The following is a 14,300-nucleotide window of genomic DNA, read 5'->3' on the forward strand; positions in this document are numbered from 1 at the left end:
GTAATCTTAGGCTCTCATTATATTTCTTTTAAAAATATAACAGGCGCACCGTCTGGACCACAGCCCTGGTTTATATTATGTAAATTTCTTTTATTGATTCTCTAGGACTTGACTTATAAATAGCGCAAATAGTCGTCTTTTGCAGCACATGGAAATTAATATAATTAGTATTGCCCCATAGCAATTCCATCTACTAGGCTCCGTAAAATCTTTTAAAGTGGATTGTGTTATATTTTATAATAAACTCCCAAATGAAATTAAAATATTACCTATTAAAAAATTTAAATGTATCGTAAAAAATAAATTAACATCTAAGGCCTATTATAATGTGAAAGATTATTTGAATGATAAAGATAGTTGGAATTAATGTTCTAAATTTTATTAATGAATATTGTTATACTCATTTGAATGCTATTGTAACTTTTGTACTACATCCTGACTTGCACTAAATAACTTATAAAGTTTTACAGTGAATAAAGATTTTTTGACTTTGACTTTGAATATATATACCATAGGTCATAATATATGTACCTACTATTAATATAAAGTGAACAATGTCATGTCAGTAAGTGTCTTATCTTTTTAAAACACAAGTACTAGAAATAGCAATTTGTTAAATATCGTACAGACATAAGCAATGGCGACGCCATAATATTTCATTTCATAAATTGTTTCAGTTAAAATATTTTCTTGTACTAAATACAGAATATCAAACTTAATTATACTTAACTTCAAATAACGCGTTGTAACTAGTCGTAGTAAGATATTGTAATTGAAAACCATATTTTTAATTGCTATCTGTCTGTTGTTGCTAATTACCGAAACCGCTGGACCGATTTTGACGAGGCTTTCTCTACCTGAAGGCTATACTTAATTCAAATTCAAATAGATTAAATAGGATATGATATCAGTTATTGAAAGTAAAAAACTACTGCCCATTCGAAAAAAGTATGCCTCAGACCTGAGAGGAACGGGCGCAAGAAACTAAGCTGGTTTCTTTCATTTCTTATAAAAATGTGTATAATAATGTATTTCATGGCCTGAGCGTGGTTGCACTATTCCCAATCTGTAGTATCATTAAGGAAGTCATGTATGTTATAATAACCTTTACCACACAAACGTTCTTAGCAATTCTTATGAATTTCTTAAGGAAATTAATCATTTACAGTTACGTGCAATAAATTGAAACGCACTGCATTATCTAGTGAAAATATTACTGACCATTTTTCCATGCAAACGTTGAGTCTCTACTCCTTGGTTTTTAATCCTACTTAGATCAAAATTATTATCAAATAGACCAATATATTAATTATCTGTGTCTCTGTTTTGCTTATTTGGACTTTTTCCTTTTGTTTAAGTGCTAGTAGTGTACTTTAAAAAGTGCAGCGACTTACAGCCGTTCCCAATTTACTATCTACAGACATGGTTGAATAAAAAAGAAGGACTACGCCTAGATATAAGCAAGTGAAGCAGTTTTATGCTAGTGTGTGTGCGCTTACGGGGGATACCAAAAACACAATTTGTCTCCCTTAAATTAGTCATATATTGTAACATATAAGTACTTTTTACTCCGATTGTTTAAATTCTGATAGTTTTTTTATTTCACAACGCACGTCGGCATTTTTAAAATATTTTATTGCGACGCAAACTGATCTGTCACAAACGATGGCAAATCTCATAATGGCGGCCGATCGGCTTGTATTAGTGTAAGTGTACGCGTGGAGCTATGTATTTACAAGTTTACGGGCTTGTTTTGGTGCTTCACTGTACTGTGAGGTGATAAGGAGTTCTCCTTTTTTTACTCGTCCGTGTCTACAGATAGAGATAATTTACTAACTTCTACTGTCAGTAATTAGCTATCAATAATCTGAAGCTGTCCCTATATACCCGATAAGTCATTCTTATCTCCTTATATTGGGACGAATGAATTGCAATTTCCATATAAACTTCTATCGCTGGTCGAGGACGTATAGCTTATACGTCCTCCCATTGACAAACATCGTGTACATAAGGTGAGTTACCGTCGATAAGTTTATGGGGACTGAAAAGTCAACAATAGTTACGATTTTTATCACAAGTAGGCCACAACCGGAGATAGACTGAATATTGGGAACGGCCATTAGTCATATAGGCCGAAAACAGAGGTTTAGATTAAGATCTATAGACCGTAGTTAGACTATTCTCAGGCTACTCAACTAGCTGAGTGTGAGCCTAGCATAATCTTTTTTTATATAACCTAGATTTTATCACCACCGAAATTATACTCGGCTTAGGCTAAGACAGCCCAATGCAAAAGTCAGTGTATGATTTCAGAATATTTATTATCTCACAAAGAATACAAATTCACTTACTGAGATACTTAAACTAACATGATACACAAAGTTATTGAGCGGCAAATCGTAGTTGAAATACTACACATAATTTAAATCGTTATATTTAAAGTTACAATAATTACACAGAGTTACAATAAATACTAATTAGGTAGATACATTAATAACGAAATAGGTGGGTAACGTATAAAATTACCCCCTTATTCATAATAGTCAGCTAACTTAAAGCATTGCTAATTCTCACTCTGTCTTCTTCTAACCTAAGTCAGAATGAGAAAAAACACTCCTTAGCGGCTGTTTTAAGTTAGCGGACCATTATGAATAAGGGGGTAAATGTTTACAGTAATTAATGAAATACCTACACTATTTTATTATTTGTTATAATGACAGCTATGAGGGTAGTTGTTTATTAATGTCTCGTTCATAGTCATAGCCGGAAGCGGTCTAACAAATGAGAAATCCTTCAAATTGTGGTGTTTTAACGTTTTTTTTTCTGTGTCGCGTAACTATGACACTCAGCTAAGTTTTAGGTAAGTAAAGTCATAGCGAAGTCAAAGTACTTACTCTCTATAGATCTCAGCCATAGTATACAAATCCGACAATAATAGGCGAAAGAATCGAAACAGTCTGATTTACTCATTTTTGGAGGAGGAAATTGCCGAGAATTAATGATTTTTGACTTTCGGAGATGCATCTGTCCTTATGTTAACCTTCGGAAAGTCCTAGCCTCTGCAACTCAGGGTACCGCAGAGTGTAGGGCACAAAACATTCTGTACCATATATTATTAGTCTTGAATATTTTTGACTTAGACTTTGACATTCAAAGTCAAAGTCAAAAAAATCTTTATTCACTGTAAAACTTTATAAGTTATTTAGTGCAAGTCAGGATGAAGTCGCAAGTGGATGCTTTCGAATTCCACTTTCGCACGACAAGCCACAAGTTAGGATACCATCCCCATTCTGGATGTGTGGCTTTCCTCCACAGTACTTTTTCAAGAAACTTTCTTCCACATAAAAGCAAGCTGTGGAATGAACTTCCTTGTGCGGTGTTTCCAGGACGATACGACATGGATACCTTCGAAAAAGGCGGGTAGGTACACCTTTCTGAAAGGCCAGCAACGCTTCTGTGAATGTTCCAGTGTTACAAGAGAATGAGGGCGGCGGTGATATTTCCTTTTTTAAAAGTTGGCGTAATTTCCATACAACGTATCAAATTGGGCATATCTCGAAGGTTCTGTAACACTTAGGTCAGCGAACCGTCTATCCTTGAACGTTGACGCTTCGGAGCCAGCTTTAGAAATCATGACGTCATCACCGAACCCAAATACCGGAACCATGCCTTAGAATCGGGGTCAATATACGAATTACTTGATAATTTTTATATAAGAGAAGACATATAACTGGCTGATGGTGTTGTTTTTGTTGGGGTGACTTACAAAAACAAAATACAAAATTATTAAGTAATAATTTAAGTCAGAAAATTACAGCTTCGAATAGTGGGAGGCCTTTGCCCCGGATACCGGCTAAATTATGGGTACCATTAAGGGTGGGTGTAAGCATTACTGTGTTTCGGTCTGAAGGGCGCGGTAGCTAGTGAAATTACTGGGCAAAAGAGATTTGACATCTTATGTCTCGAGCGCAGTTGTAGTGCCTCACAGAATTTTTGGGTTTTTCAATAATCTTGAGCGGCACTGCATTGTAATGGGCAGGGCGTATCAATTACCATCAGCTGAAAGTCCTGCTCGTCTTGTCCCTTATTTTCATAAAAAAAATGTGACTCTGTTATCAGCAATCGCTTTCCTCAACACAATTTAGGCTAAGACTAAATGACATTGAATTATTTTTGTGAAAATATCGATATTTTTTAATGAAAGAAAGGTAAGTGATCACCGCCGTCCACATTCTCTTGCAACACCCGAGGAATCACAAGAGCGTTTCTGATTTTATTAAGCGTCCAATAAACGTTCATATGAATTGGAAAACCGATAACTCATTTGTAAGTGGCGGGCGAGGTTCGAACCGGGGGCTCTGTGGTGAGAGTCAACGGTTCAACCTATTGAACCACCGGCTCCTTTTATTTAGTCAAATTATTGCGCTCAAAGTCACCAGTGGGAGGCTTCTTTACACAGGATGCCGGCTACATTATGGGCACCACAACGGCGCCTTATTCTGCCGTGAAGCCGTAATGTGTAAGTATTATTGTGTTTCGGTCTGAAGGGCGCCGTAGCTAGTGAAATTACTGGTCAAATGAGACTTAAACTCTTATATGTCTCAAGGAGACGAGGGCAATTATTGTAGTGCAGCTCATAATTTTTGGGATTTTCAAGAATCCTGAGCGGCACTGCATTGTAATGGGCAGGGCCTATCAATAACCATCAGCTAAACGTCCTGCTCGTCTCGTCCCTTATTGTCATAAAAAAAGTTGTTAGCTAGAGATGTCTTTATCGGACTAGTCTTACACCCATAGGTAGTATAGCTAAGTAACGAGAAATTAGAGCCGGCTGCTGAGCAGGTATCCAACAAGTTAGTAATACATACACGACTTGTATATCCAGAGATTAGCGTTCAAACAAACATATTATAATATATAAGTATATTTATATAAGTTATAATATAAGTTACGTCAGTTGGTGCTGGGGCTGCTGCTTCGACTTCCGAAGACAGCAAGCGTCGCAAATATGTTGGTCTCAGTGAGTCATACATCTTTGTGCCGTTTGGTGTCGAGAAACTTGGCCCGTAGGGCCCAGAGGCGCGGAGAATGTTCAAAACACTATCTTCGCGCCTCAATAAGGCTACTGGAAACCCAAGCGCTGGCAGCTATTTCGGTCAACGGATCAGCCTAACTATCCAACGCGGAAATGCTGCCAGTATTCTTGGTACGCTTCCACGTAATGATAGTTTTAATTTTATGTAGTCGTAGTATTGTAAATATAGTTATAAGATTTGTTTTGTTTTAGGCAAATAAAGTATACAACAAGTCCATATTTATAATTTTAGTATTAATATCTCATACCATTATTAGTGTCCTGTCAGAGTCAAAACACCCTTACGTAATTACTGAGGTTATAAATTCGTACGCCGTATGACGTCATCGACTTTCGCCTTCGAGCCTTTCATTTTCCGAAAGATATCTCAATGTGAGAGAGACGCACTGTGCGAGTGAAATGCGAATAGCTTCGAAAGGTGCCTGGTCACGCCTGGTGCCGGCAGTTCGCGTGAATAATTATCTAAATATGAAGTATAAATAGGTATTTATACCTTTAAACGAACAATTCTTGTATATATGTATACATATAATCTGAATCTCGGAAACGGCTCCAACGATTTTAATGAAATTTAGTATACAGGTAGTTTCGGGGGCGATAAATCGATCTAGCTAGGTTTCAATTTTAAAAAATGTAGTTTTATCCGTGTTTTAATGAGAAACAGCTGCAATAACATTAGAATACAAAGGTAAATTTCGCCACTATATATGTATACAAGACTATAATAGCTCAGATGGGATATTGGGTGATCTGGAAAGCAGAAGAAGCCCCGGTTCGAATCCAGATGTCCTATTAGTTTATTTTGTTCAAGTTTTTTACCTTCTTAAAAATCCGAGCAAGGCTCGGTCGACCAGATATTTAAATTTAAACTTCGTAAGGAGTATAATTTATGGTTCAAGCTATTGTTTGTTCGTTAATATTTGTGTGGCAAAGGTTACTATAACATCAATAACTTTCTTAAAGATACCACAGATTGGGAATGAAGCGACCGCTCTCAGGCTATTAAATAATAAATTTTATTGTACGATATTACGTACATAAGTACGATTAATAAATCACTTGGAAGTTTGAAAAGATCAGCTTTGGAATGACTTTTTAAATAATTGTAGTGTAAGTTATTGTAGGTTTGTTGCTTTTCAAAAATTATGTTTATATTAAGTATGTATTTGTTTTATAATATGAACTAGCTGACCCGGCAAACGTTGTTTTGCCATACAAATTCACGCGATAGTTTTATAAGTATTAAAATATTGCCTATATTATAGCCTGTACATCATTTTGTTCTATTGTCAATAGTTTTTGCAGCGCACGCAAAAATAGGTTTTCGATTTTACACCTTGTGTTACAAAATAGCAATTTTATTACGGATCCCTAATTTTGAAAAAAAACATAGCCTATAGCCTTCTTCGATAAATGGACTACCCAACTCTGAAAGAGTCATTCAAATCGGACCAGTAGTACCAGAGATTAGCGCGTTCAAACAAACAAAAAAACAAACAAACACTGCAGCTTTATATATTAGTATAGATGAATTAATGATGTAGTTTTAAAAAATGTAAGAATGGTAGGTATATAATTTAATAAGTGTTTCTGTGCTGATATAGTAATAAATGACTGTTTGTTTCTGAATAAAGTATGTAAGGATTTCACATTATAACCATATTTTTATGGAAAAAACGAATTTTGATTTTTTTTATTGGAGACAAAAACAGAAATCAATTATTAAATATACATTCAAATTATATCGAACTATAGTATATTATGATACAAGTGAGCTAAGCTGCTCATTATACACGAGGCTGTGGCAGCCCGAGCCGTAGCCGAGGGCGTTAATCAGCTGAGTGTCTAGTGAAGAATTAACTCACGAGTTGCATACACACTTTTTCAACACACTTGTGAGGAAAAAGCAAACAGGTACCTATTGTAAGCAGCTCAGTTTTTTTTCCCTGCAATTTGCATTTAGTATGCCTATCATTTGTTCATCTTCTGTACTAAAATTTGACATTTTTACAATTTATTTACCGCACAGCAACAAATGCGATAAATAATATGAAAATTATGGGAAATTAATAATATTAAAATTATGGAAAAAAACAAAACTTACGCACAAGTTTTGTTTTTTCACGCGTCAAATGTAAGTTGCATGATTATATTACAGCCTACTTCAAAATTGTAATTTTAGTGACAAAATGCATATATTTTATAACCAATTATTGAAAATTATATCTTCTGAAAAAGGAAATTAATTATCAGCGGCATAAAACCTCTTTGTTATTACAAAAAAAAAACTGTATTACCCGGTTAAATTGAAAATGCTCTGTTTACTCCCATATAATTTGCAGTTAGGTACTAACTTAACTTTGTTGGGAAAATTATATTACACGCTAGTGTGTAATATTATTATATAATTTCTCCCATCTTGGGTCCGTTTTACTTACATTGAGAGTTAAATCGATTTCCAAATTTAAGATATATTAATTAAAATTTCTTTCCTTGCATTTTATTTGGGCCATTGATAAAAATATCAACTCACACAAGTACGAGGTGGCAAATGGAATCAAACACTTCCAAACCTCTGTTGCGTTTCCTTTCCTTTTAAACCAAAAGGTATCATTTATTTATTTATTTAATTACTCGTTAATTGCGTTACATGCGACTTAGTTACTAAACAAAATTGTAATACTAAATAATTATCACATGCACCTCGTAATAAGGCATAGCAATGAACGACAGAGGGGAAAACATTCAAATATATTTTTCCTCTAGGATTTCGGTATTCATTAATAGAAAAGTAACATTTTTCCAAAAGTAACTTTTTCAAAGAGCTTATGAATTTTTTAATATTGGTTTCGGCTTTCAAGTGTTCTGGTAACTTATTATAAATTTTAACTGACATTGGGAAGGGACCGGAACTGTGTAATGTTAATTTAGATTTAGTTTGCATAAGATTATTTTTATAGCGAGGTGTGTTGTGCCGGGGCACGTCTATGATTTTAGTGTATTCCAGGTATAATATATGATGTTATCCCACATACACCTTCATAAAATACTGTGTCGAAGAATATGAATCGAAGATCGGGTCGGCCTGCATCTGCCGTGGTCGTACGTATGAGTGTAAATTTACTGGCGAAGCATTCGATGTATAAAAAAAAAGAATAGTAATGTTGTCTTGATCTGATTATTGGGTGGAAAATGCTGCTTCCCTCCATGGAGAGGGAAAAACTCATACAAATTACTTTCCACCTAAGGGCCGGAATAAACTTTAATAATAGAACTGCTGTCAGCTGTGAAGAGTTTTATGTAAAAGAAAAACTAATAAAAGAAAATGCTGCAGCCATGTGACTTTCTAAACAGCCAGTGTGAACTTAGCGCAAACTTCTTTGAGCGGAATAAACCGCAACAATTACGCGGTGAGTTCCATATTTAAAATTTAAAAAGTCGACATAAATTGTCCTAATTTGACAATTAATTTTAAATAGGTACTACTAATATTATAACATTTTATCTATGAATAGTTTAGATAAACAAATAGTTTTATTTTCCTCATATTCGAAATGAAAAGTAGAGTGTTTAACACGGGTAAAAGAATCAATTCCTACTCGGACTATAGCCGGTCTAAATACCTCGGGAATTGATTCTTTCGACCCTCGGTTAACAATCTACTATAACGTACTAAATTATGTATTAATTCGAACTCTAATTGGATGTAGTTCCTGAAAAATGTTCCAAGCCACCATTTTCAGGAACTCCTGTTTATAGTTTAAAAATTATTAGTGTATTCCATACATGAGGGTTGGGCTACTAAGTCATAATGACGTGTACAGAGTGACAGTAGGGCTGCTTTTTTTTGACAGTCCGTTAATATGAAACACGTGACCAGTTTTGTGTTCTTAACTCATTTTCGACATGATTGTGGTTTGGAACGTTTTTCTAGAATTACGTCCAATTATGATAATGAATAAATAAGACGATCGAAATAAAATACCTGAAAAAAACCAACGGGTCTTCATACTAAAGGGGCCGTGTCGTGAAAAAGGTTGAAAAACACTGCTCTAAAATGTCAATATCATAATCTAACTACTTTATTTATATTACATACTAGCTGACCTGGCAAACGTTGTTTTGCCATATAAATTATATATGTAAACCTTCCTTGAGCTTCAACGAATCTATTACAAAAGATTTCATTGAGATCGGTCGAATAGTTTTGGAGTTTATAGGGAACATACAAACATACATTCACTTTTATATATATATATATATATATATATATATATATATATATATATATATATATATATAGATAAAAGAAAACATAAAGGAAAATATGTATAAGAAACTGTATGCTTGAGTTTGTTTGTGTGTTCATCATAATATATAAAACAAAATTTAAGTTGTTTAATAGTCACAATTCATCGATTTGACGACGGGGGTCAACGGACTACGGGTTTACCGTTAGGCATAAGCCACTATGGAATATTTTACATAATATTATGCGTTTTTAAAACTGTATTTATGTTAAAACTAATAAAATGTTAGTCTCTGGTAGACCGGTATTCTGAGTGTATATGGCAGGTTCGATTCCTGCTGGGATATTTCTACGTCTAAACGTGTTTGTCTTTCCAGAAATAAATCTTTTAAGATATTAATAAAACTACAATAAATAAATTAAGAAGAGCGTGTTGTAATATATGTTTCTTTAAACAGTACAACTGAACTGTGCTGGTGTCGATGATTTACTGTGTTCCCGTACACTTAGTCTGGCTATAGATACTGTTACGATTAAAAATAAACAAAATATTACACTTAAATTTGGAATCTGTCATTTTTACATGATTGTTCATCGAGTTTTCTCATTTTGGCGCCAATACATTGTACAAAATTTTGCGATATTATAATGGAGTGGGGTGATAAAGAGAACCGAATCGCTGTGATTGCATTACACAAAGTAGATGTCGGTATTGCGGGATCCCGCGAGATGCGGGATTACGGGACTGAAAAAAAGCTGTATAATATATTCTTAATAACTCAAGTTATTAACTGTTTCGTATTTTCGAGAAGTTTATTGATACATCCTTTTAAGGGTTTTTTCTTTCATTAAAAGGAATACCGCCCATAAGTGTGGTAGCAGAAAGGGCATTTTCTGCATATTGCGTCTAAAATAGCAGTGGCAGACGACAGTTTGGACAGTTGTGTTTCCTTCGCAAACATTTTCAGTTAATATTAAAAGCTGACAAACTTAATAATTAAGTAATAATTTATCAGTTTTTGAAAACGATCTGGCCGTCCTCCTAGTGTTCGTACGAATAAGATGGTCGTGGGGTAGGTAATAGCAATAGCCCTGTAGCTAGCCGGCTCCGAACTATCTCCTTTTTTTTTGGATCTAATGGACAAGGGCTAACTTCCACTGGGAAGTGTTACACTGTATATGTATAGTCTACACAACAAAAGTCGGTCAAACGCTCTTGTATTATTATATTGAAACAAGCGTTGTAGGTTCCTGGAGGTCTATTACGAAAATCGAAAAACGTAATTTCGGTCCGAAACGAAAGAACGACGAACTTCGAATTAAATACTAGTACCACCGAATAGTGCGGATGGATTTCGTTTCGGAACCATACATATTACCATAAAAAGTGAAGTAGTTACGATCATAATAATGTCAAACAACGAAAACGTAAATGTCAATAAGTTGGGAATAAGGTAAACGAAAGACAAAATGTCTAATCGCGAAATTCGTATCAATCTTCGGATCCGAAACACTTTCGTAATAGAAAAATGTACGATCCGTCAACCGAAACTTCGTATTTAGATTTTCGTAATAGGTCTCCTGACACGTATGACAATTCAATAATCCATAATTTGCCGAGCTCAGTGAAAGTACATTATGTAACGGTTGCAACGGTTCCGGATTCGATTCCCAACGAGTCATTGTGTGCATTGTCTAGAAATCAATCGTTGTTTACCGTAAGCGGTGGGAAGTTTCCGTTCGACTCCAGCTTTGTCTTATTTCCATAAAACATATAAGGTATATCTAACTGTGCTTATAGTTAACGGGATTTGTTCCTGGCGGAGGGATTAAATAGTTCAATATTACTTTTTAATAGGTATTTCGAGGAAACAATAACGGATCCCTTTTTCAGATTTCCGAACTATAAAACTAATTAATATAAAATAAAATTTGTAACCAAAATTTATGAACGATACGGGTCTCGAACCCGTGACCTTTCGGGTTCTGTTCGAGTGCTCTTCCAACTGAGCTAACTGTTCGAGTGACGTATGGTTCGTAAATTGGTATGTCTTGTTCAACTCTCAGGTTGTGGTTTCATCTACAGGATCTACTTTACAGTACTTATTAGCAAGATGTGTTATTATTGGAGTAGTAGTTTTAAATATTAATGTCTTTTTTAATCCCTTTCTTATCCACAGCAACAACATATGATATTATAATAAACAAGTTAACCTTAACATAAATATTATAAACTAAGAGAAAGAAAACTTTCCTTATACGTTTTCTATTGAATTAACATGTAACTTATAATTAGGATTCTAAATCTCAAAATGATAATAAAAATTTCCTTTCAGGTTACGAGGAGTATTCCATATCTCAACTATCACCAAAATCAGTCACAGACAGAAGAGAACATCTGGACGTGCTACGAACCAGCCAAGTTGAGAACCAGTTTAGAATAGAACCTAGTATTAACCATGAAAACATCGAAATCCCAGACGAGGAAACCGTGGATATTGTAGAAACTGCTGAACCTAGTCGTGGATCTAGATCAATAAATATAGAAGACATTCCATCAACAAACAACAACGAAATCGACAACGAAGTAAAAGTCAAACGAAAATACTATCAAATAACACCAACTAAAACTATAGACTTTAGAGATGAGGAAGATATGATAATGTCATCGGGATTCGGGGATAAGTTAAACTTCAAATTTCCGGGGGAAGCGAAAAGGGTTCCGCAGGGTCGTGCACTCCGACCCGCGGAACCCAAGATCAAGCCTACTGCAGTGCAACCGATCTTTGCGACAGTGAACCCTAAAGAACAGGGTAGGCAGAACACTGAAATACAAAATATAATTACAGGTATTGTTAAATTGCTGAATGGTAATGTAAATGTTCAGGCGAATTCGCAGCTATTAAATGGCAGACCCAGGCCAATGGCATCTAGAATAAATAACCGAGGACCTCCAAGAATATCTGACGTTCCACCGTTGGAATTCGATAAACCTGCCACCCATTCTTTTGTACCAACTAAAACACCACCACCCTATCCATTTGATTTACCAGCAAACTTACCTGATCAAATGATTCCTCCGAGACCAGGTTTCCATAGACCAGTTCCTCCATGGCAAAGACGGCCTCGACCGCCCACCCGTCGCCCTAACCCTAGTCTTCCAGTCTACAAGCCTACAATCCCACCGCTACCTGAACTAGACCTGAACGAGAACAACGAAGATGAACAACAAGAACACGAAAACGTGTCGATCGAAATAACAACGGAAATAAAAAACGTCACAGAATCACAGACAGAAAAACCAACAACTGAAATTAAATTTACAACAGAAAGAGTTAAAGAGACAACGATTGAAGTCAAAAATATTACAGAAATGGTTAAAGAGGCAACAACAGAGATTACTACAACGGCAAAGGCTGAAACAACGACAGAAACAGCGAAAAGTGAAAAACCAAAGAAAAAAGAAGTATTCGCTGATAAAAAGGAAAAAATAAAGAATGATTTTGACAAAGTTAAGAATGTAACTATGGAAATAGAACCGTCAATGGTAGAACACGTTAAAGAATCGACGCCTGCGCCAACTGTAGCGTTACCTAGCGTTGTACATAGCAGTGAATCTACAATTAGTGATACAGTTATAAAGACTTCATCGATCAACACTCTTCCTATATCATGTGAGTTTTATTGTATTTATATTGCTTTCAAGTATCAGTACCTATTCTGTTGGATCTTGCGATTTCCGCCAGGAAATACAATAACATACATGTACCTATCTTTTGTAAGTCATCAACATATAAAATGGGGCTAAATTGTTAGTATAGTATAGACAATAATATTGAGGTGCCGTTGGAGATTTTATACTAATTTCGAATTTCTGGGGAGTACCTTAACACTAAGCCGCAACATGTGATCTGTTTTTCGCCCTTGTACATATTTTGTGTTCGTTTCTCCCTCTGAATTTATTAATTTAACATTCTAGGTCATTGTTTGCAGCGGGAATTGAACCCTAAATTTTTTTGATGGACGAACCTGCTTTATTCCTCAAAATTGTAGTTTTAAATAAACCTTTGAACTTTCTACCACTTACAGCCAAACTATGATATGAAATACCTTGCGCGGTGCTTCCAGAACAAAACGATATGGGTGCCATTATAATAGCGCGTACACTATATGCTCTTGTGCTTTCCTGAGACATAAAAATAAGGTAGCCCCAGGCCCAAGGGTGTAGACGAGACGCGTCTCATCGTCTTCGTCATAAGAAAAAACTACCTAAGGCCGGCAACACTTATTTCTCTGGTGTTGCAAGAGAAGTGATCACTTACAATCAGATGATGCACACGTTCATCTTCCTATTCAATAAAAAATACGTACCACCTGGCAACCAACTTACCATGAGATGATTACAGTGAGACTACGGATACGGAACATGGGCTAATTGTTTCCCAATTAAGTATAAAATTGAACGTAGTCATTACTTGTACAATTTATATATACAATATCAGCTTAAGATTGTTCATGTAGAATGCTTCTCATAGATCCATTACAATATCGACTAGATATCAACCCAAGCATGACACACGCCAACTCTACTCTCATACAAGGTAAAGTTAGTTTTCAACACATATAAATTATGTATAGTATGTAGCACTATCAAACTCTCATTTTTATAACTATAGATGTTGGCTATAGAACTCCAAAGAAGATGTTATTAGAAACATTTTAAGTCCTAATTGCTTTAGAAAGATTGTCGCCTGCAATAATATCTAGTTTAGCCATGAGTTCTGTTCTAAATAAATATGCATGTTCTATAGCATAATGTAATCTCAATATAACTTATATGTATTTATTGAAGTCTCATCAATAATAAAAAATATTTTGTAGTTGCTCACATTCTCTTGCAACACCAGAGGAATTACTGAAGCGTTGCCGGCCTTCAAGGAAGGTGTTCGTGCTTTT

General features: G+C 35.2%; 2 protein-coding genes across 3 annotated transcripts in view; both read left to right on the top strand.

Annotated features, from left to right (window-relative positions):
- The window catches only part of LOC126971377 (uncharacterized), a 453,035-nt gene that overhangs the window by 280,937 nt on the left and 157,798 nt on the right, over nt 1-14,300 (top strand). The window lies entirely within an intron of this gene.
- Nucleotides 1-14,300, top strand: part of LOC126971345 (uncharacterized) — a 63,513-nt gene that overhangs the window by 20,911 nt on the left and 28,302 nt on the right. For both annotated transcript variants that reach the window (XM_050817600.1, XM_050817599.1), the window contains exon 3: nt 11,681-13,018. In XM_050817600.1, coding sequence (XP_050673557.1) covers nt 11,681-13,018 — 1,338 coding nt within the window. The remainder of the gene's footprint in view (nt 1-11,680; nt 13,019-14,300) is intronic.

This window comes from Leptidea sinapis, chromosome 23 (genome assembly GCF_905404315.1).
Source record: "Leptidea sinapis chromosome 23, ilLepSina1.1, whole genome shotgun sequence".
Classification (NCBI taxonomy): Eukaryota; Metazoa; Arthropoda; class Insecta; order Lepidoptera; family Pieridae; genus Leptidea; species Leptidea sinapis.